Source organism: Dendrobates tinctorius, unplaced genomic scaffold, assembly GCF_039654945.1.
Source record: "Dendrobates tinctorius isolate UK_male_01 unplaced genomic scaffold, ASM3965494v1 ptg000090l, whole genome shotgun sequence".
Lineage (NCBI taxonomy): Eukaryota > Metazoa > Chordata > Amphibia > Anura > Dendrobatidae > Dendrobates > Dendrobates tinctorius.
In genome coordinates, this window is record NW_027361758.1 from 7,600,395 (window position 1) to 7,617,460 (window position 17,066).

The window sequence follows — 17,066 nt, forward strand, 5'->3', positions numbered from 1 at the left end:
ATTTACCTGGGGGTTTATTCCTGGGAACTTTTGCTTGTGCTTCCGGAATCTCTCTCTGTAACTCAGAGGAGATTTCGGCTACAACCATTTCCGGTTGAAGAATGGAGGAAGGAGGTTCTGGAGGGGACACAGAATCAAAACTTCGGTATAAGGCATCCGCCTTTACATTTTTAGACCCTGGTCGGAACGTGATGGTAAAATGAAATCGAGAAAAAAAAAAGTGCCCACCAAGCCTGTCTGGGGGTCAACCTCTTAGCAGACTCGATATAGGCCAGGTTTTTATGATCAGTGATGACTGTAATGGGATGAGCGGCCCCCTCCAAAAAATGCCTCCATTCTTCGAAGGCCAATTTAACTGCTAACAATTCCCTGTTACCAACATCATAGTTTCTCTCGGCCGAAGAGAACTTCTTAGAGAAAAAGGCACAGGGTTTGAGGTTAGTCAGGGTAGAGGGGCCCTGTGACAATACTGCCCCCACCCCCGAAGCGTTGACCTCGACGATAAAAGGTCTTGACGAATCGGGTTGTACCAACACAGGGGCTGTAGTAAAACACTTCTTTAATGCCAGGAAGGAATTTTTTGCGGCCACAGACCAATTTTTTTACATCCGCCCCTCTAAGAGTGAGGTCCATCAAGGTTTTCACCACCTGCGAGAACCCATTAATGAACTTCCTATAATAATTAGCGAAGCCCAGAGATCAACCCCTTCAGGTCATGAGGCTGCACCCAATCTGTAATGGCCTGAACCTTCCCTGGATCCATGCGGAATCCCTCCCCGGATACAATCACACCCAGAAAAGATAGTTCTTGCATAAAAAATGAGCACTTCTCCAGCTTAGCATACAAATGGTCCCCCCAGAGTCTCATAAGAACCATACGCAGATGGTGCATGTGTGACTGACTGTCCTCAGAGTAAATCAAGATGTCATCCAGGTAAATGACTATGTAACGTCCAATCAAGTCAGAAAAAACAACATTAATAAAGTTCTGAAACACCGCTGGAGCGTTAGTGAGGCTGAAGGGCATAACCAGGTTTTCAAACAGCCCCTCAGTTGTCAGGAACGCTGTTTTCCATTCGTCCCCCTCCCGGATCCTTATAAGGTTATAAGCCCCTCGTAGATCCAGCTTAGAAAACCATTTGGCCCCCCGTGAGTTGATTGCATACATCAGGAATCAACGGGAGAAGGGTACGTGTTCTTAACAGTAATTTTGTTCAGTTCTCGAAAGTCGAGGCACGGTCGCAACCCACCATCTTTTTTCTTTACAAAGAAAAACCCCGCTGCCACGGCTGAGACCGAGGGCCGAATATGCCCCTTGCCAAGGCTTTCTTTAATGTACTCTTTCATAGCTTGGCGCTCAGGCCCAGACAAATTAAACAAAAGAGCCTTGGGTAATTTGGCTCCAGGTACTAAATCGATAGCACAATCATATGATCTATGTGGTGGGAGCGCCTCAGCATCGCTTTCGGAAAACACATCTTCAAAGTCTCTCAGGTACTCCGGAATACCCTCCAGATTGACAGATGACACAGATACAGATTTTGTCGGATTGACAAAAGGAACCGGGTTACAACACAGACCAATATCATTACATCCCCATCGGGTGATCTCCCCCTTCACCCAATCAATAAGAGGATTGTGGCGTTGCAACCAGGGCATTCCCAATACCAGTCCTGCAGGCAGATTATTCATAATGAAACAACTTAAATTTTCCACATGAGTGGAACCCACTTTCATAGAAAAAACTTCAGACATAAAACAAATTCTATCCCGGGTAAGAGGGGATGAATCCACAGCCACAATTTTAACAGGGTCTTTTAACCTGACTGTCCCTATCTTGCTAAGAGTCACAACTTGGGCATCAATCAGATTAATGGAGGAACCACAGTCGACAAAGACAGTGGTCATAACAGGACCGCCAGCAAGTTCCAATTCAACCTGGAGCACCGTTTTTATACGTGAGAAAAAATGTACCTGGGAGTCTGGACAACCTCCTTGATTGTTGCCCAGACTCAGTCGTTTCTCTGATGGTTTCTCTGAAGAAGGGCAGGAGGGGCAATTCCTTTTCCAATGTCCAGAGGCTCCACAGTAAAAGCATAGTAGTTGTCTCGATGGTGCCTTCTCTCTTTCTCCTTAACCGAGACTGACCCAACCTCCATAGGCTCAGATACAGGTGCAGTGTCACACAATTTGGGGTACAAGGGAGACTCTTATTGCATCATTCCTCTAGCACGGAGTCTCCGGTCCATACGGACCGCCTGCATCATGGCGTCCTCCAGGGTATCAGGAGGCGGATGTAATGCCAGAGCGTCCCGCAGACGGTCAGACAGGCCCCTGCGAAACAACCCTCTCAGGGCGGCGTCGTTCCAGGATACTTCGACGTCCAACGTCTAAACTCTGAGCAGAACCATTCAGCAGAGTGCCTCCCCTGTGTCACATTCATCACCATATCCTCTGCCAGACGCACTCTATCAGGCTCATCATAAATGTGCCCCAGAGCCTCAAAGAACAAATTCACAGACATACGTTCAGGAGCAGAGGAAGAGAGAGAGAAAGCTCATGCCTGTGGAGCCCCCCGAACTAGGGAAATAATGACCCCCACCCTCTGGAACTCATCCCCGGAGGAGCGGGGCCTTAGAGAAAAAAAAAGCTTGCATCCTTCTCTGAAAGACCTGAACTCCTTTTTATCCCCTGAGAAAGGGTCTGGCAATTTGACCGGAGATTCGGGGGACGCTAATGACACATCTCTACCCCAGAACTAGAAGCCCCTGCATCGACAGCCCCCTGCACAGTAACCACCAACTGCTGCTGGGTATGGGCCACCGTGCGCTGTTCCACATTGGGTTTATGGAACATTTGGGTCAGGTGCTTGACCTGATCAGCCAAAGCTTGTATGGGATCCATGAGAATAACACACTTTTTTTTTTTTCCCCCTGCAGAGAAAAAAAAAAAAAAGAACAAACGGTCAGCTATAACGTCAGGAACACCGCACTACACTCGCTCACTGAGCCAGTGCGCATGTCCTGAGTACAAAAACCGTGCTCAAAGATACCTGTGGATCAGGGCAGCAGCGGTGACAATGCGTGTGCGTGCTTCAAACTATCAGGACCTGAAGCATGTGTCTGCTGGGGCATGGCCTAAGCTCCACAGAGCTAGGAGCTGCTGGGAAACTCCTAGAAAGGTAACTACCGGACAAGTTACCAAGTGGCATAGACAGGGGCAGAAACCAGATCAAGCCGGGGTCAATGCACGAGATAGCAGGACAGTACCAAAGGGTTAGACAGAGCGGATAGTCAGGACGTAGCAATAGATCAGAAAACCAGAACGGGCAATAGACGGTACAATAGGGGCAAACGGTAGCGGAGTAACAATAGCCAAGACAGGAGGTCAGAACCAGAGAAGACAATAGTACCTAAAACGTGAGACGGAGTTCAGAGTGAGGGGACAGACCGGGTCATACACGGGAATCAAACAAGCAATGCAGTACACGCACACCAGGGGGGTCGGTCAGACACACAGCCAGAATAACAGTATAGCTGACAGAGAATGCTAGTCTGGAGTGAGTATAAATACCCCTCTCAGATCCAAAGAGAGGCCGGCAAAAGTTAACCCTGTGAGAACAGGACATTAACCGTGTCCTAACCATGACGTATGTAAGGTATTGGTTGATATTAAGGCCTTAATACGGAAGCTGGCAAACTGCGTCAAAGTTCCTTACACTTGCCAGTCCTACTCTAACATGACTGGCAACTGTAAGGAGCTTTGACGCAGTTTGCCATCTTCCCTTTTAAGGCCTTAATATCAACCAATACCTTACATATATTGATATGTTTTTGTGAACTTTTTATATTTCTTTCAGGGTGCAGTTGGGCCCAAATGGTTCTGCAAACTTGTGGCCTCTGTTCACACGGGATGCATTCTAGTTGGCACTAGGCAGCCCCCCTATATGGTGTTACTAAGAGGTTGTGAACCAGAAGCCCTGCATTCCCTCTGTGTGAACACTGCCACATGCGGATTATTTCTTCTGCACTGGTGTACCACACGGCCAATCCCTGATTGTAGGCTGGCTGTTTCATTTGGTATTTATGCACCTGTGCAGCTGCCATTTTACTTGGGTCCACTGCGCCCTGTATTAGTGCAGATGCATTTAGTCCTGTCTGGTTTGTATCTGAATTTTTTGGAGGATTTTTTCCTCTTTTTGAGGTTTTCACCTAATACAGGGGTGGGGAACGTCCGGCCCGCCATATCATTTGTTCAGGCCCGCAGCCGCTCCAGAGCCGCGATTGGGTACCTTGCTGCAGGAGGCAGAGGAGCAGAGGATCACTCTTGCTCTGCTTCCTAGCCCTGCCCGCTGGATACCGTGTACTGATACGTGCACGAACTGAAGGGGACTGAGCACACCCCGCTGAACCCCAGCGCCCCCCGCGCACTGATACTAATGAAGAGGACGAGTAACCGCGCGCCGGAGTGTGAGCTGTGCTGGTCTAGTCTGCGGTCTGCCTCCCCGGCCTGCCTTCTTCATCACCCCAGCCTGCCATCTTCATCACCCCGGTCACCGGTGCGGTGGTGACCGTGTGCTGCTGTGTGTGCGGTGCGGGTCCTGGGGACCATCCAGGAGTCACTGTGTTCAACACCAGGTCAGTATGTGCTGCCTAATGGGGACCTGTGCTGCCTAATGGGGACATTTGCCTGCCTATTGGGGACCTGTGCTGCTTAATGGGGACATTTGCCTGCCTATTGGGAACCTATGCTGCCTAATGGGGACATGTGCTGCCTATTGGGGACCTGTGCTGCCTAATGGGGACATTTGCCTGCCTATTGGGGGCCTGTGCTGCCTAATGGGGACCTCTGCTGCCTAATGGGGACATTTTCCTGCCTATTGGGGATAGTTACCGGCCTATTGGGGACCTGTGGACCTATGCTGCCTATTGGGGACCTATACTGTCTAATGGGGACCTGTGCTGCCTAATGGTGACATTTGCCTGCCTTTTGGGGACCTATGCTGCCTAATGGGGACCTGTAATGCCTATTGGGGACATTTTCCTGCCTATTGGGGACCTGTGCTGCCTATTGGGGACCTATATTGCCTATTGGGGACCTGTGCTGCCTAATGGTGACATTTCCCTGCCTATTGGGGACCTATGCTGCCTATTGGGGACAGTTACCTGCCTATTGGGGGACCTGTGCTGCCTATTGGGGGACCTATGCTGCCTATTGGGGGACCTGTGCTGCCTATTGGGGACCTATACTGCCTATTGGGCACCTGTGCTGCCTAATGGTGACATTTTCCTGTCTATTGGGGACAGTTACCTGCCTATTGGGGGGACCTATGCTGCCTATTGGGGAACTGTGCTGCCTAATGGGGAACTGTGCTGCCTAATAGTGACATTTGCCTGCCTATTGGGAACATTTACCTGCCTATTGATGACCTCGGAGATGTAGTTTTCGTTGTCTCAGCTGCATGATTTATGGCTGCTGGACAGCCTGAATACATGTGAAGAATGCCTGTTTGTTAGGGAATCCCCACATGTATTCAGCCTGTCCAGCAGCCGTAAATCATGCAAATGCGTCGACAGAAACTAAATCTCCGAGCACGCCAAAATACTCAGAGACCACCCGAGCATACTCGAAAAACCCGAGCAACGAGTATACTCGCTCATCATTATTAATAATTTTATGCGGCCCCCGAACGCTATTATAAAATTCCAAATGGCCCTCGGCATAGAAAAGGTTCCCCAGCCCTGACCTAATACATGATAAGCCCTGGCGTTCCTTACACCAAAAAGTTGACTCCAGTACCTCAAGGTGGAGTAAGATTTCTGGCGCGCGCCCCTACGCACCTCGTCGCTTGCGCTTCTTAATGAATCGGGCACAGTGAACGCCTCCCTGCCCCCTCATCATGGCCGGCATGGAAAACATTTTGCAACATGGGGAAATCTTGGACCAAAATGTCTGCCGACCATAAAATCACTACAACAAATTTTAACAACTTTTTAAAAAGTCGCAATTGAATCAACCAAAAACGTACAGATATCGTGGGCTCTGCCCACAATGGCCATAAAACAACCCATGAGCGCAGATAACATAGAATGTAAGAAAAGTGCAAAGTCCAAAACCAGACAAAACGCGGCTACATGTAATGCAATAATGATTTGGGTAGTCTGGAACGATTTTTTTATTTTGTTTTTTAGCCACGCACAATTTTTGGAGTACAGTGTGCACTAGAGGTGACGTGAGAAATCGCGGGTGGCCTCCGTGTGGACAGGTCACATAGTGCAGTAGATGGAATCTCGCCACATAGTGCTCTTCTTACCAGCATGCCTATCCCCGTTCTGGCCAGCAGAGGGAGCCATTCTCTCTAGCTAGCCCCCTCGTATCTCGCGAGACTTAGTTGGACGTTATTTCACGTTGGCTCGGGAATCGGGTCGGTAAAGTTCGTAGGTCGGTGTAATGTGGGGGCTATCATGGCCCGGGGGCCGCCCGTGCTTTATCAGACAGTGTATAGTCCCAGGCTGCGCTCATTGCAGCAGCACTGACTGAGGACGGGTGTGTTCCCGCAGGGCGCCATAGTACTGTGCATAGAGGGGTGAGGATGGGACATTTGTGGAGTCCAGTGCAGAAGCTTATTGTCTGTTGTCTCTTGTCAGGGTGCCCTTGTGATGACCAGACCTCATGAACGCCGCACATCCCCCTCCTCAGGTACAGAAGGCTCATGTGTGCAGGAACCAGGATGAAGCCGTGAGGGTCCCCGTTATCAGAACTATACCCCTCACTAATGGCGCGTGTGTACAGGCGCCAACATGCTGAGTAATTCCTCACTCTTGTAGAATTTTGACTTTTAGAGAAATTGTGTTTAAATTATATGCAAATAAGCTGCAAGTGCAACAGGGCGGGACATTGCACTTGCAGCTCTTCTTCCTCTCTCCCTACTCTCCGTTCTCTGGCTGACAGGTCACTTTTTCTTCAGTGTGACCTGCCTCCCGTGCCCGAGAGTTCACAACCCCCTCGTTGCAGTCCATGTGCAGTAACATCCTGGTGACATTGTACTATTGATCTCTGGGTATGCAGCCCTCTCTGACGACTCCAGGCAACGATGCCACTAGTGATGAGCGAGAATACTCGTTGCTCTGGTCTCCCTGAGAATGCTCGGGTGTCCTCCGAGTGTTTTGGCGTGCTCGGAGATTTAGTTTTCATCGTCTCAGCTGAATGATTTGTGACTGCTGGACAGGCTGAATACATGTGAGGATTGCCTGTTTGTTAGGGAATTCCCACATGTAATCAGCCTGTCTACAAGTCGCAAATCATGCAGATTAGACAACGAAAACTAAATCTCTGAGCACGCCAAAACACTCGGAGGACACCCGAGCAACAATGCTACTCGCTGATCTCTCGATGTCACCATTGCCTCTGCATGCATGAAGTAGCACTCCTTGGCCCCCCATGACTCGATCATGGGGAAGTAATGGGCTACCATGGCAGCTGGAGAGTAGCTGAAAAAATTTCAGAAATTTGTAAAAATAAATTAAAAAAATAAAAATTTCACTTGTCATTTCCGAGACCTGTAACGTTTTACACTTTTGGTCAATGGGGCCCTGTGAGACCTTATTTTTTGTGCCCTGAGACGACGTTTTTACTGATACCATTTTGGGGTAGACACAATGGTTTTGATTTCCTCTTATTGCCTTTTTTTGCAGTGTTGCGGCATCCGAAAAAACGCAATTCCAGCATTAAGCCTTTTTTTTTCTGGTTACATCGTTTATCAGTCACATCAGTTTAATATTTTATAGATTGGACGTTTACCAATGTAGTAGTACCAAATATATGTAGTATTTTTGTTTTTCCCTCATGTTTTTAAAAATGTTACTTTTTGCTTTCTACTGTATTTGTTAGTCCCCTTAAGGCACATGAACTTGCGGACATCCAATCTCCTGTGCTACAGTACTGCAGTGTATAATGAGATCTTGATCTGCTATGAATGCCAGCCACGGGTTAGCTTTCACAGGAGAACTGTCATGATAGGCACAATGGTCTTCAGCAGAACCCGGCCATCATGGCAACCCATCGGTACCTCATGATCGCGACCCAGGTTCCACCCGTGGCTGTTAGATGCAGATGATGGCTGATTATCATAGCCATCATCTGCTGAGAACGATGGGAAGATGTGGGCTTGTAAGCCGAGCCGGCGTATGATGTAACTATATATAGGTTAAAGAATTTCTTTCTAATCCTTATCACAGGACAACTTTGGAGGGCTTGTTGAATTCATGCTTAGAATAATCGGAGCCTTTTTAGCAGTGTGAGGGGAACCAGCACAAATTTTTTACATTTCCGTATACAGGTGCTACAAGCATAGGGAATATTAATACTACATTTGTCTACAATTGCCAGACTTTTCAAAAGGTTTGAAGAAAATGGTATTATTCAGAATCTTCCCCCTTTTCCATGGGCTGTATGCAACAGTGACTAGAGGACAGAAAGGTGCTTTATTAAGCAACATTCTATAGTCAGACTGTATACACTTCTACAATATACACTGTATATGAGTTTGATTTCTCATATGATATTTTTTTTCTCTCATCCCCTCTCTCAAGTTTGTTTGTACAGATCTTGAAAATTCTACCATCCAGAAGCAAAGGGCAGAACTCCAATTATTGATCGCCGAGCTTAAAGATAGAGACAAGGAGCTGAATGATATGGTGTTGGTGCATCAGAGGCAGCTGCTCTCCTGGGAGAATGACCGACAGCGTGTTCTTAGACTGGAACAGAAGTGTGCCAGGCTAGAAAGTATAGTTTCCATGTATTTTATACCCATGTGTTGTTTATGCACCACAATTTTTGAAAAACTGCACTTCAGGATTAGTAAAATGCAAGGAAATGTTCTCTTCCATAGACAATAAGAAAAGTATTATTACATGTGTATTATGCATATGAAGGGAGCTAAGCTAATTTGATGAGTGTGTCCAACTGGAAATTCATCTAGAAAAGCTGATGTATTTGTCTGATAGCATGTCGCCTTATAACAGTTTGATATAGGCTAGGTTAACGCACAGTGTTAAGCCCCTGTTACACATAGCGATATCGCTAGCAATATCGCTGTAAAGTCACTGATTTTGTGACGTAGCAGTGATATTGCTAGCGATATCGCTACATGTGATACTTACCTCCGACCGGCTCCCCCGCTGGTTATCGCTGATCGCGCGAGAAGCTCCTGGACCATTCCTCACTGGGCGCTTCCTGCTGGGCTTCCTGTGGCGCCGACGAGCGACGCGTGGACGCGGGCGGGAGGACGTCAGGATCGCCGCGTCTGACTGGTAAGTAGCAACCCCCGACCCCAGCGATGTCGCTGGTGAGATCTGCCTGTGTGGCAGCTCACTAGCGACCACTTAGCGATGCACCAGCGATCCATATCGTTGTCGGGATCGCTGGTGCATCGCTAAGTGTAACGGTACCCTTAGGCTAGTTTCACATTAGCGTTTTTTTGCGCAGCGCATCGGGCGCATAAAAAACGCAAAGAAAAACGCAAAACAAACGCGCGTTTTTTTAACGTCATGCGCACGCTGATGTGTAAAAAAAACGCAGCGTTGTTTGCGTTTTACATGCGTTTTTTGCATGCGTTGGCGTTTTTTATGCGCATGCGTTTTTAAGTGTGACGTTTTTTCCATTGTCTAGAGAACATTCTAGACTTGTTTAACTCAAAAACGCATGCGCAAAAAAACGCAACCGTGCGCAAGACCATGCGCACGCATGCGTTCCCATAGGCTCCAATGTGGTGTTTTTGCGCATTCCATGCGCAAGCGTGCGCATGCGTTTTTTTGACGAGACAGGGCGGAACCAAAAATGCAACATGTTGCGTCTGGCGCGCCTGGCGCAAAAGACAAAAAAACGCATGCGCACGAAAACGCAAGTATGCGCAAGACCATGCGCACGTCATGTTAAGTATAGGTGCGCAGTGCGCACGATGCGCTGCGCACAAAAGCGCTAATGTGAAACCAGCCTTAGATGTGTGCTGTGGAATTAGCCTGGAAATCTACACCAAAATAAACAAATTTTAAGTACAAAATACAAATATAAATTGCAGTGGACAAACTAATAATGACAGTCTGGAACAGAGGAGAGGGTCCTTCCCTTGCGGGCTTGAAGTCTATAGTATAATGGGTAAGGAGACAGTAGGTTGTGGTAGGTGGAGCAGCTCTGGTGGTGGTGAGCAGCGGCTCATTGCAGGGTTTCCTGAAGATTTGAATTTTCAAGTTACGTCTGAAGGTTTCAGTTGTGGTAGACAATTGGAAACTGGACGAGGCACTTGATTCTGTTTGAGAAAAGTATTGGTGGCGATTGGGGGTGAGGAATGTACGAGAGCAGAGGAGAGAAGGAGGTGTTTTGAGGGAACGAAATGTATCTCCCATTAAAGGGAACCTGTGACGTCCACTTCCAAATATTAACGTTAATCTTGCAGCATCACATATGCTAATGAGGCAGGACTAGTTTGCAAGCCGTCTCATCCCTGGACTAGTCCTGGCTCGAATACTCTAGCCACGCTTTTTCTGTGTTTTGGTGACAGCTTCTATACACTCCTTGTCATGGTAGAGCTGTTTATTGATATACATTAAAAATAAGTCACCATTAAATTAGCCAAAGATGGCACCACGTTAAAAACTGATGTCACAAATGAATCAGAAAATAGCAGATGCATAAGAACAAATGTAATAATTACTGGTATCAGTGCAGTATATAGTAAATTCAATAAAAAGTGACAAGATATATCTGGTGTGGTCAATGAACTAGAAGTGAATCAGAGTGTCTATATGGTATTCTTCCCCGGAAGAAGGCTTGAATGCTGAAATGTGCGTAGGGGCACCTGGCACCGCATTATACCCTGGTAATAACATCTTTATATCTGGTTCTAACTTTTGGTCAGTTACTGGTCCTTGATAGGGAGAAAACCATACAGCCACACTGATTCACTTCTAGTTCATTGACCACACCAGATATATTTTGTCACTTTTTATAGCTTGTACTATATACTGCACTGATACCAGTAATCATTACATTTGTTCTTGTGCATTTGCTATTTTCTGATTAACTTGTGACACATCAGGTTTTATTGTGCTGCAATCTTTGGCTAACTTAATGGTGATTTGATTTTAATGTAGATCAATAAACTTTATTTTACTCTGTCGCCTAATTGGGGGACACAGAACCGTGGGTGTTATGCTGCTGTCCACTAGGAGGCGACACTATGCATAATCTGAAAAAGATTAACTTTGGCTCGTCTTCTGCAGTATACACCCCTGGGCGGCGTCAGCCTTCTCCAGTTTTTGCTTAGTGTCGCATAGGAGGCACACCTAGGAGTTTTTTTTACTCCGTCTCTTTTTTTCTTCTCTTCCTGGATTTTTTTCCAAAGGACTACTGTTGTGAGTTCATTTTCCCCTTCACTACTGAGGCCCGAGGAACTCCCTCTTCTGGTAAAGAAAGGTAGTGAGCCTGATTATCAAACACCTGAGCCTGATGATGATGACTGGCTGAGTGGAGTTACTGACTGGATATAAGGCTGCCGACGCCCTTCTGCCCTGCGGGTGATTTCTCTGTGGGATCCTTGGAGACCAGTCTGAATTCCTGCTCTTCTAAAGCTAAGTTTTCTGCTCGGCTTTTTGCATTTGTGCTTTGACTTGGTTTTGCTTTGTTTTTCTGGATTTTTTGCCATTCCCTGCTGGGGTGTGCTGAATTCCTTTAGCTCTGTCTTCTGAAAATACCTGAGTGCTGATTTAGTTTTTGAAGCCTTGCTGCTTCAGGGTCTTTTTCCATATCAGCTTGTTGGCTTATGTCTTTGATAGGGTTTTGGCAGATTGCAGACAGCAACCTTCCTTTCCTGTTCTGTTTAGTTAGCTTGGGCCCCATCGTTTGCTCAGCCCATCTTTCTATCTGTGTGAGTGTTTTTTCATCTTGCTTCACCTTCATTATATGTTGGGGGCTGCCTTTTACTTTGGGGTCTGCTCTGGGGCAGTTTAGATTTCCTTTTCTGTCTTTAGGCTATTTAGCTCTCCGGCTGTGATCGAGGGGTCTAGGGCATCGTAGGAACCCCCCACGGCTACTGCTAGTTGTGTTGATAGGTTCAGGGGTCTGCAATCTGATAGTTGCCAACTTCTCTGGTTTTCTGGACGTAGCTTCTATTTTTTTTGTCTGCCTCCTACGGTGACTCAATCATAACAGACTACAGATGAAGCAAAGCAGGTCTCCAGCGAGACTCCCGGCATGGCTCCCTCCTTGGTCCCCTATTAGGGGTACCCGGTTGAGGTCGAGGTGGCTATTCCCCATGTAGCTCCCTCCCCAGTCCCTCGGGTACTGGTTCGAAGTTGAGAACCCCCCTCCCTCCTCAGTTCTTTTAGCTGGGCTGAGGTTGAGCCGACGACGAAGCCCCTGACGGTGACGGCAGCACCCTCCCTAATCCACCTCTGGGGGTATTAGGTTGAGACACAGCAGGTAGGGCCTGTACCAGGCACCATTCGAAAGCCCAAGGACCCCAGTCCAGCTGCGGGCTCCTGTTGGGACCGGGGGAGGTGCAGCAAGGCAGGGAACTGTCAGAGACCGGCCTCCCTGCGCCCTGTCTCCGCAGCAGCACCAGCTGCATAGCGCCCCAAAGGGTCCCTCCTCAGGGCCCAGTGCGCGTTCAGACCCCACCGCTAGCCTTATTTTTCATTCCGGAGGGGGTCTCGGTTAGATCCGACCCCCCCACGGGCAACCGCGCCGTCCTGGAGCCCTGCTGGGCATGAGACCTCGAATTTAGGCCGCGGTTTCGACCTAGCCGAAGTCGCCGCCTTATTCCCGCCCCCCGGATGACAAAAATGACACTCTGCTGTGTCATAGAAGGGGCAGATCAAGACAGGAAGGGCGTGCTTTTACATAGCTCCGCGCGCCATTTTCAGCTCTCCGCCCCCTTCCCCCTCCACCTGAAGACATAGCTGAAGGCAGCACAGCGGTCTCTGGGGAGCACAGGACTGGGATTTATCGGCGCTGGACCTAGGGGGTGCACCGGTGGGGTAAGATCACAGCTGGGTTCTCCGTACTCAGCTGTGAGTTCATATAACCTATAATGCTCCCCTATTCCTTTCCCTCTGCGTAGATACCCCTGTAGGGCCTCTGCTAATCAGCCTCTAGGTACTATGTCGGGCTCAAGGAAAAGGACCAGACAAGACTGCTTTTATGCAGCCTGCACAGCCTGCAAGGCCACTCTCCCAAGCGGCAGCACGTACCCGCACTGCCGAGACTGTACCCAAAACACTGGATGAGAACCCCAAGAAGTCCCTACCAACGCTTCTGCGGCCGCTACTGCGCTGGAATGGGCGACTCAAATGTCGCAGTCTATGACACAGTCTATAGATAACCTTACCTCCACACTACTGCAGGCTCTGCAGGGTCATGTCTCGTCTATGAACGTTACCCAGCAAAAGGACATCCGGTCTCAGGGACATGCCGTTTTCGATAGTTTGAGACGTAAGCGGACCCACAGGTCGCGTTCATCTGCATCCTCACATAGCACTAGGTCGTCCCCCTCCAGGGAGAGACACAGTGGCTCCAGGTCACCTAGACCGTCCCCTGATAGAGAAAGACAATGCGGATCTCCACAACGATCCCAGACCACAGAACACTTCCGCCCTAGTCCGCCCGCTAGGGAGCTCCTTAGCGATGCGCAAGACTCAGAGGGCATATGTGATTCTAGCTCAGATAACGAAACAGAGAACACTCTGGTCCCTTGTCCCCCTAGCAATACGGCGCTAGTTGAGGATATAATCTCTTCCATCCTTCGGGTGCTGGACATTTCTGATCCAACCCCGGAAGCACCAGAACACAAGATTTCCTTCGAGAGTGTTCAGAAACCATCTAAGGTCTTCCCTAATCACCCGGAATTTCAAAAAATACTTTCTAAGCATTTTTCGCAGCCTGAGAAAAAATTCACCAATCGCAAATACTTAGAAGCAAAGTACCCCTTCCCACAGAAGGACACTAAGGAATGGACAGATCCACCTGAAGTTGACCCCCTAGTCTCTAGGCTAGCAGCACAAACGCTTCTCTCACTGCCGGACAGCTCAACCCTCAAGGACGCAGCAGACAGACAGGTAGAACGCATGGCTCGTTCAATCTTCGAAGCGGCAGGTACCTCTCTGGCTCCCGCATTTGCTTCAGTTTGGGCAGCCAAGGCCATTATGGCCTGGGCTAATCTATTGCAACAGGGCTGATGCCGTCCAGGGGTGTATACTGCAGAGGAGGAGCCAAAGTTAATCTTTTTCAGATTATGCATAGTGTCGCCTCCTAGTGGACAGCAGCATAACACCCACGGTTCTGTGTCCCCCAATTAAAGGCTAAGAGAAAGAGATTTTACGGTGAGTACACAAAAATCTCCTTTTTTTTTTTTTTTTTACTAATCTACCTATGTTTCTCATTTCCATGGTCATTAGCACCCCCTTTTATATGATTTTTGTTCACATGGCGTAGTACCATTTTTCTTTAGTCCTTTCACTATTTATTATTTCAATGGTGGTTCATGAGGTATTGTATTTTCATATTCATGCATGGTGCCAAATTTTAGTTTAGTCTTGTTTAACCTCTTAATGACAGCCAATGCGTCTTTTTACTGAGCTGAGATATAAGAGAATAGCATCCTCATACAGGTGACAATCCAACAGCTGTCAACTGTACACTAGAGCTGACAACTTGCTGTATCACAAACGATCAGTGTTGTCACCGTCTATATCTGTTTAACCCATTATTATTTGCTGCTGTCAAAAGTGACTACATCAAATAAATGGTTAATAGATTGTGGGGGCTTCTGCTTTAATCTAATTGACATCCTGAGATCATGATTGTGTGGTCCTTATGTTTGCCATAGCAGTTCATGGCCAAATAGCGGCCTTAGTCTCCCGGCTATAGCGGTCAGTTCAGAAGTTAGCGACATTAAGTTGGTAAACAAACACTTTTTCATTCCGGCTATACCACTTTGCATTAATTCCTGAAAATCACCTGAAGGGTTAATGAACTACCTGACAGCAGTTTTCAATATGTCAAGGGGTGCTGTTTTTAAAATGGTATCACTTTTGGGGTTTTCCATTATATAGGATCCCCAAAGTCACTTCAAACATGGATAGGTCCCTCAAGAAAATAAATTGTTAATTTCCTTGAAAAAATTGGCATTTTACAAATGGTGCTGATGTAAAGCCGACATGTGGAAAATGTTATTTATTAATATTTTTGTGTGGTATGAGCATCTGGATTAAAGGGATAATCATTCAAAGTTTGAAAATTGAAATTTTTTGTACATTTTTGTCAAGTTTCTGATAGGTTTTGTGTTTATTTATAAAAATATCAATCTAAATTTACCATTATCATAAATTATAACATTCTCAAAATCAGGGGTGGGCAATTATTTTTGCCATGGGGCCGCATTAGAAATTGGGATGGTGTCAGAGGGCCAGACTAATATAATTAACTCAGTTGTACCCAATACTATATGTGTATATAATATGTAGTATACATATGCTATGTTTTCATAAACAAACAGTATGTTAAACAATGCAAAGATTTACAATACAATGAAAATTGTAATCTTTAAACACAGCTATGTGCTCTCCACAAACTAAGCACACAGCTTTACCTTTGGCTTCAGCAAATAAATATTTAGAAGTCCATTCCTTGTTAAAAACTCTGCATTCTGCGCCAATCTTTCTTTTTTTTTAGCCGACATATTTAAGGGCTATAACAGCTAACCTTGCCTAATTCTTCCAATGGGAGTCTGCCCAAGTTTCAGAAGACCGTGGCTGCTGCAGGGGACAGGGGAGGAAGCAAGTGGTATCTGTGTACCACTCCTGTACTGCTCACAGGGGCTTTATTAGGTGCTGACCACTCTACCCAGAGTCCCAGACCCTGGCCTGACGTAAACACCCAGTCCAGACAAAAACATCCAGCCCAGACCCAGTCTAAAGTAATTGATGCTAGCCTTACGTTGCACCACAGTGTCACTGATCTGCTTGCAGCAGTATAGATCACACCACGCCCGCACGTTTTAGCACAGAGTTGGAGGAGTGGTGTGATGTATACTGCTGCAAGCAGACGCCACCAACGGCATCTACGCAGCCCTCTCAGACCACGCCCCCCTCCAGCCTCGACCAGTCAGCGCCGCAGGTCTGGTGTGTGGGCGGTGCGCTGGAGGCAGTGTTTCTTGAAGACAAAAAAAAAGATGTGTGTACCAAGGGCGCGATCAACCCCAAAAATCAAAATAATATAATATCCAAAGATACTAAAATGATGATAGCAAATTTTGTTAGCATATGAAAAAACACATATTCAAGTGACAAAAATTAAAAACCATTAAAAAGCCAAAATATGGCCATGAAAGACACTCCAAATGCAAAAAGATCCCATAATGAGGATCAATTGCTCACCTCCTCCAAAATGCTGGGCAAAAACACACAAATCAGAACTGTCATACAATATATAAATATGTGTTGAAATAGAACCTAAATAGAGCATGTGGTGAACAAAATCTCACTTTATAACATGACAAGGTATTGTTCACATAAATTCAAAGGCTGTATTACAAATAAATCCTTAAATCTGGTTAAATAGACTTAATGTAGAAGAACATAAACACTTAAGCCTTAATTATAACACATGAAAATGGGCCAGATGATAAATAACACACAATAGTTCGCAAACTTAACCCCATATGGGGTGCAAATAAAGCCCCTCAAAGACAAATGAGCCTCAAGTTGCAATGTGACCAAAAATATAGCAGTTCCTATAAGTACACCACTAGATGGCATAACAAATGGAGTATCCAAAGATTGAGGCAGAAATGCCTGAATAACAAAGCCCAATCCGGGCAGAAAAGTCCTAACAAGGTCATAACATGTGACCAGATGCCCGCATAATATATACCAGGAGGAGGTGGGTGGTCAGCAGTCCCACTTACACCTTACAGTAGTGCCCTCAAGTCTCCCTGTTGTTCGGAGGCAATGTTTCTGTGCTGCTCTCAGGAGGTCGGGGTCCGCTCCGCTCACCGCCGCGTCTGCCGGGAC

At 46.9% G+C, this 17,066-nt stretch overlaps 1 protein-coding gene across 5 annotated transcripts in view; it reads left to right on the forward strand.

Annotated features, from left to right (window-relative positions):
- Positions 1-4,285: 4,285 nt before the first annotated feature.
- Positions 4,286-17,066, forward strand: part of CCDC62 (coiled-coil domain containing 62) — a 61,804-nt gene continuing 49,023 nt past the window's right edge. The window contains exons 1-3 of one of the 5 annotated variants that reach the window (XM_073586045.1): positions 4,286-4,637; positions 6,648-6,699; positions 8,592-8,784. In XM_073586045.1, the coding sequence (XP_073442146.1) occupies positions 6,673-6,699; positions 8,592-8,784 (220 nt within the window). In that variant the 5' untranslated portion in view covers positions 4,286-4,637; positions 6,648-6,672. Of the gene's footprint in view, positions 4,638-6,305; positions 6,547-6,647; positions 6,808-8,591; positions 8,785-17,066 lie in introns of those variants that run through there. The other 4 variants (XM_073586042.1, XM_073586044.1, XM_073586043.1 and 1 more) reach the window with 4 other exon arrangements.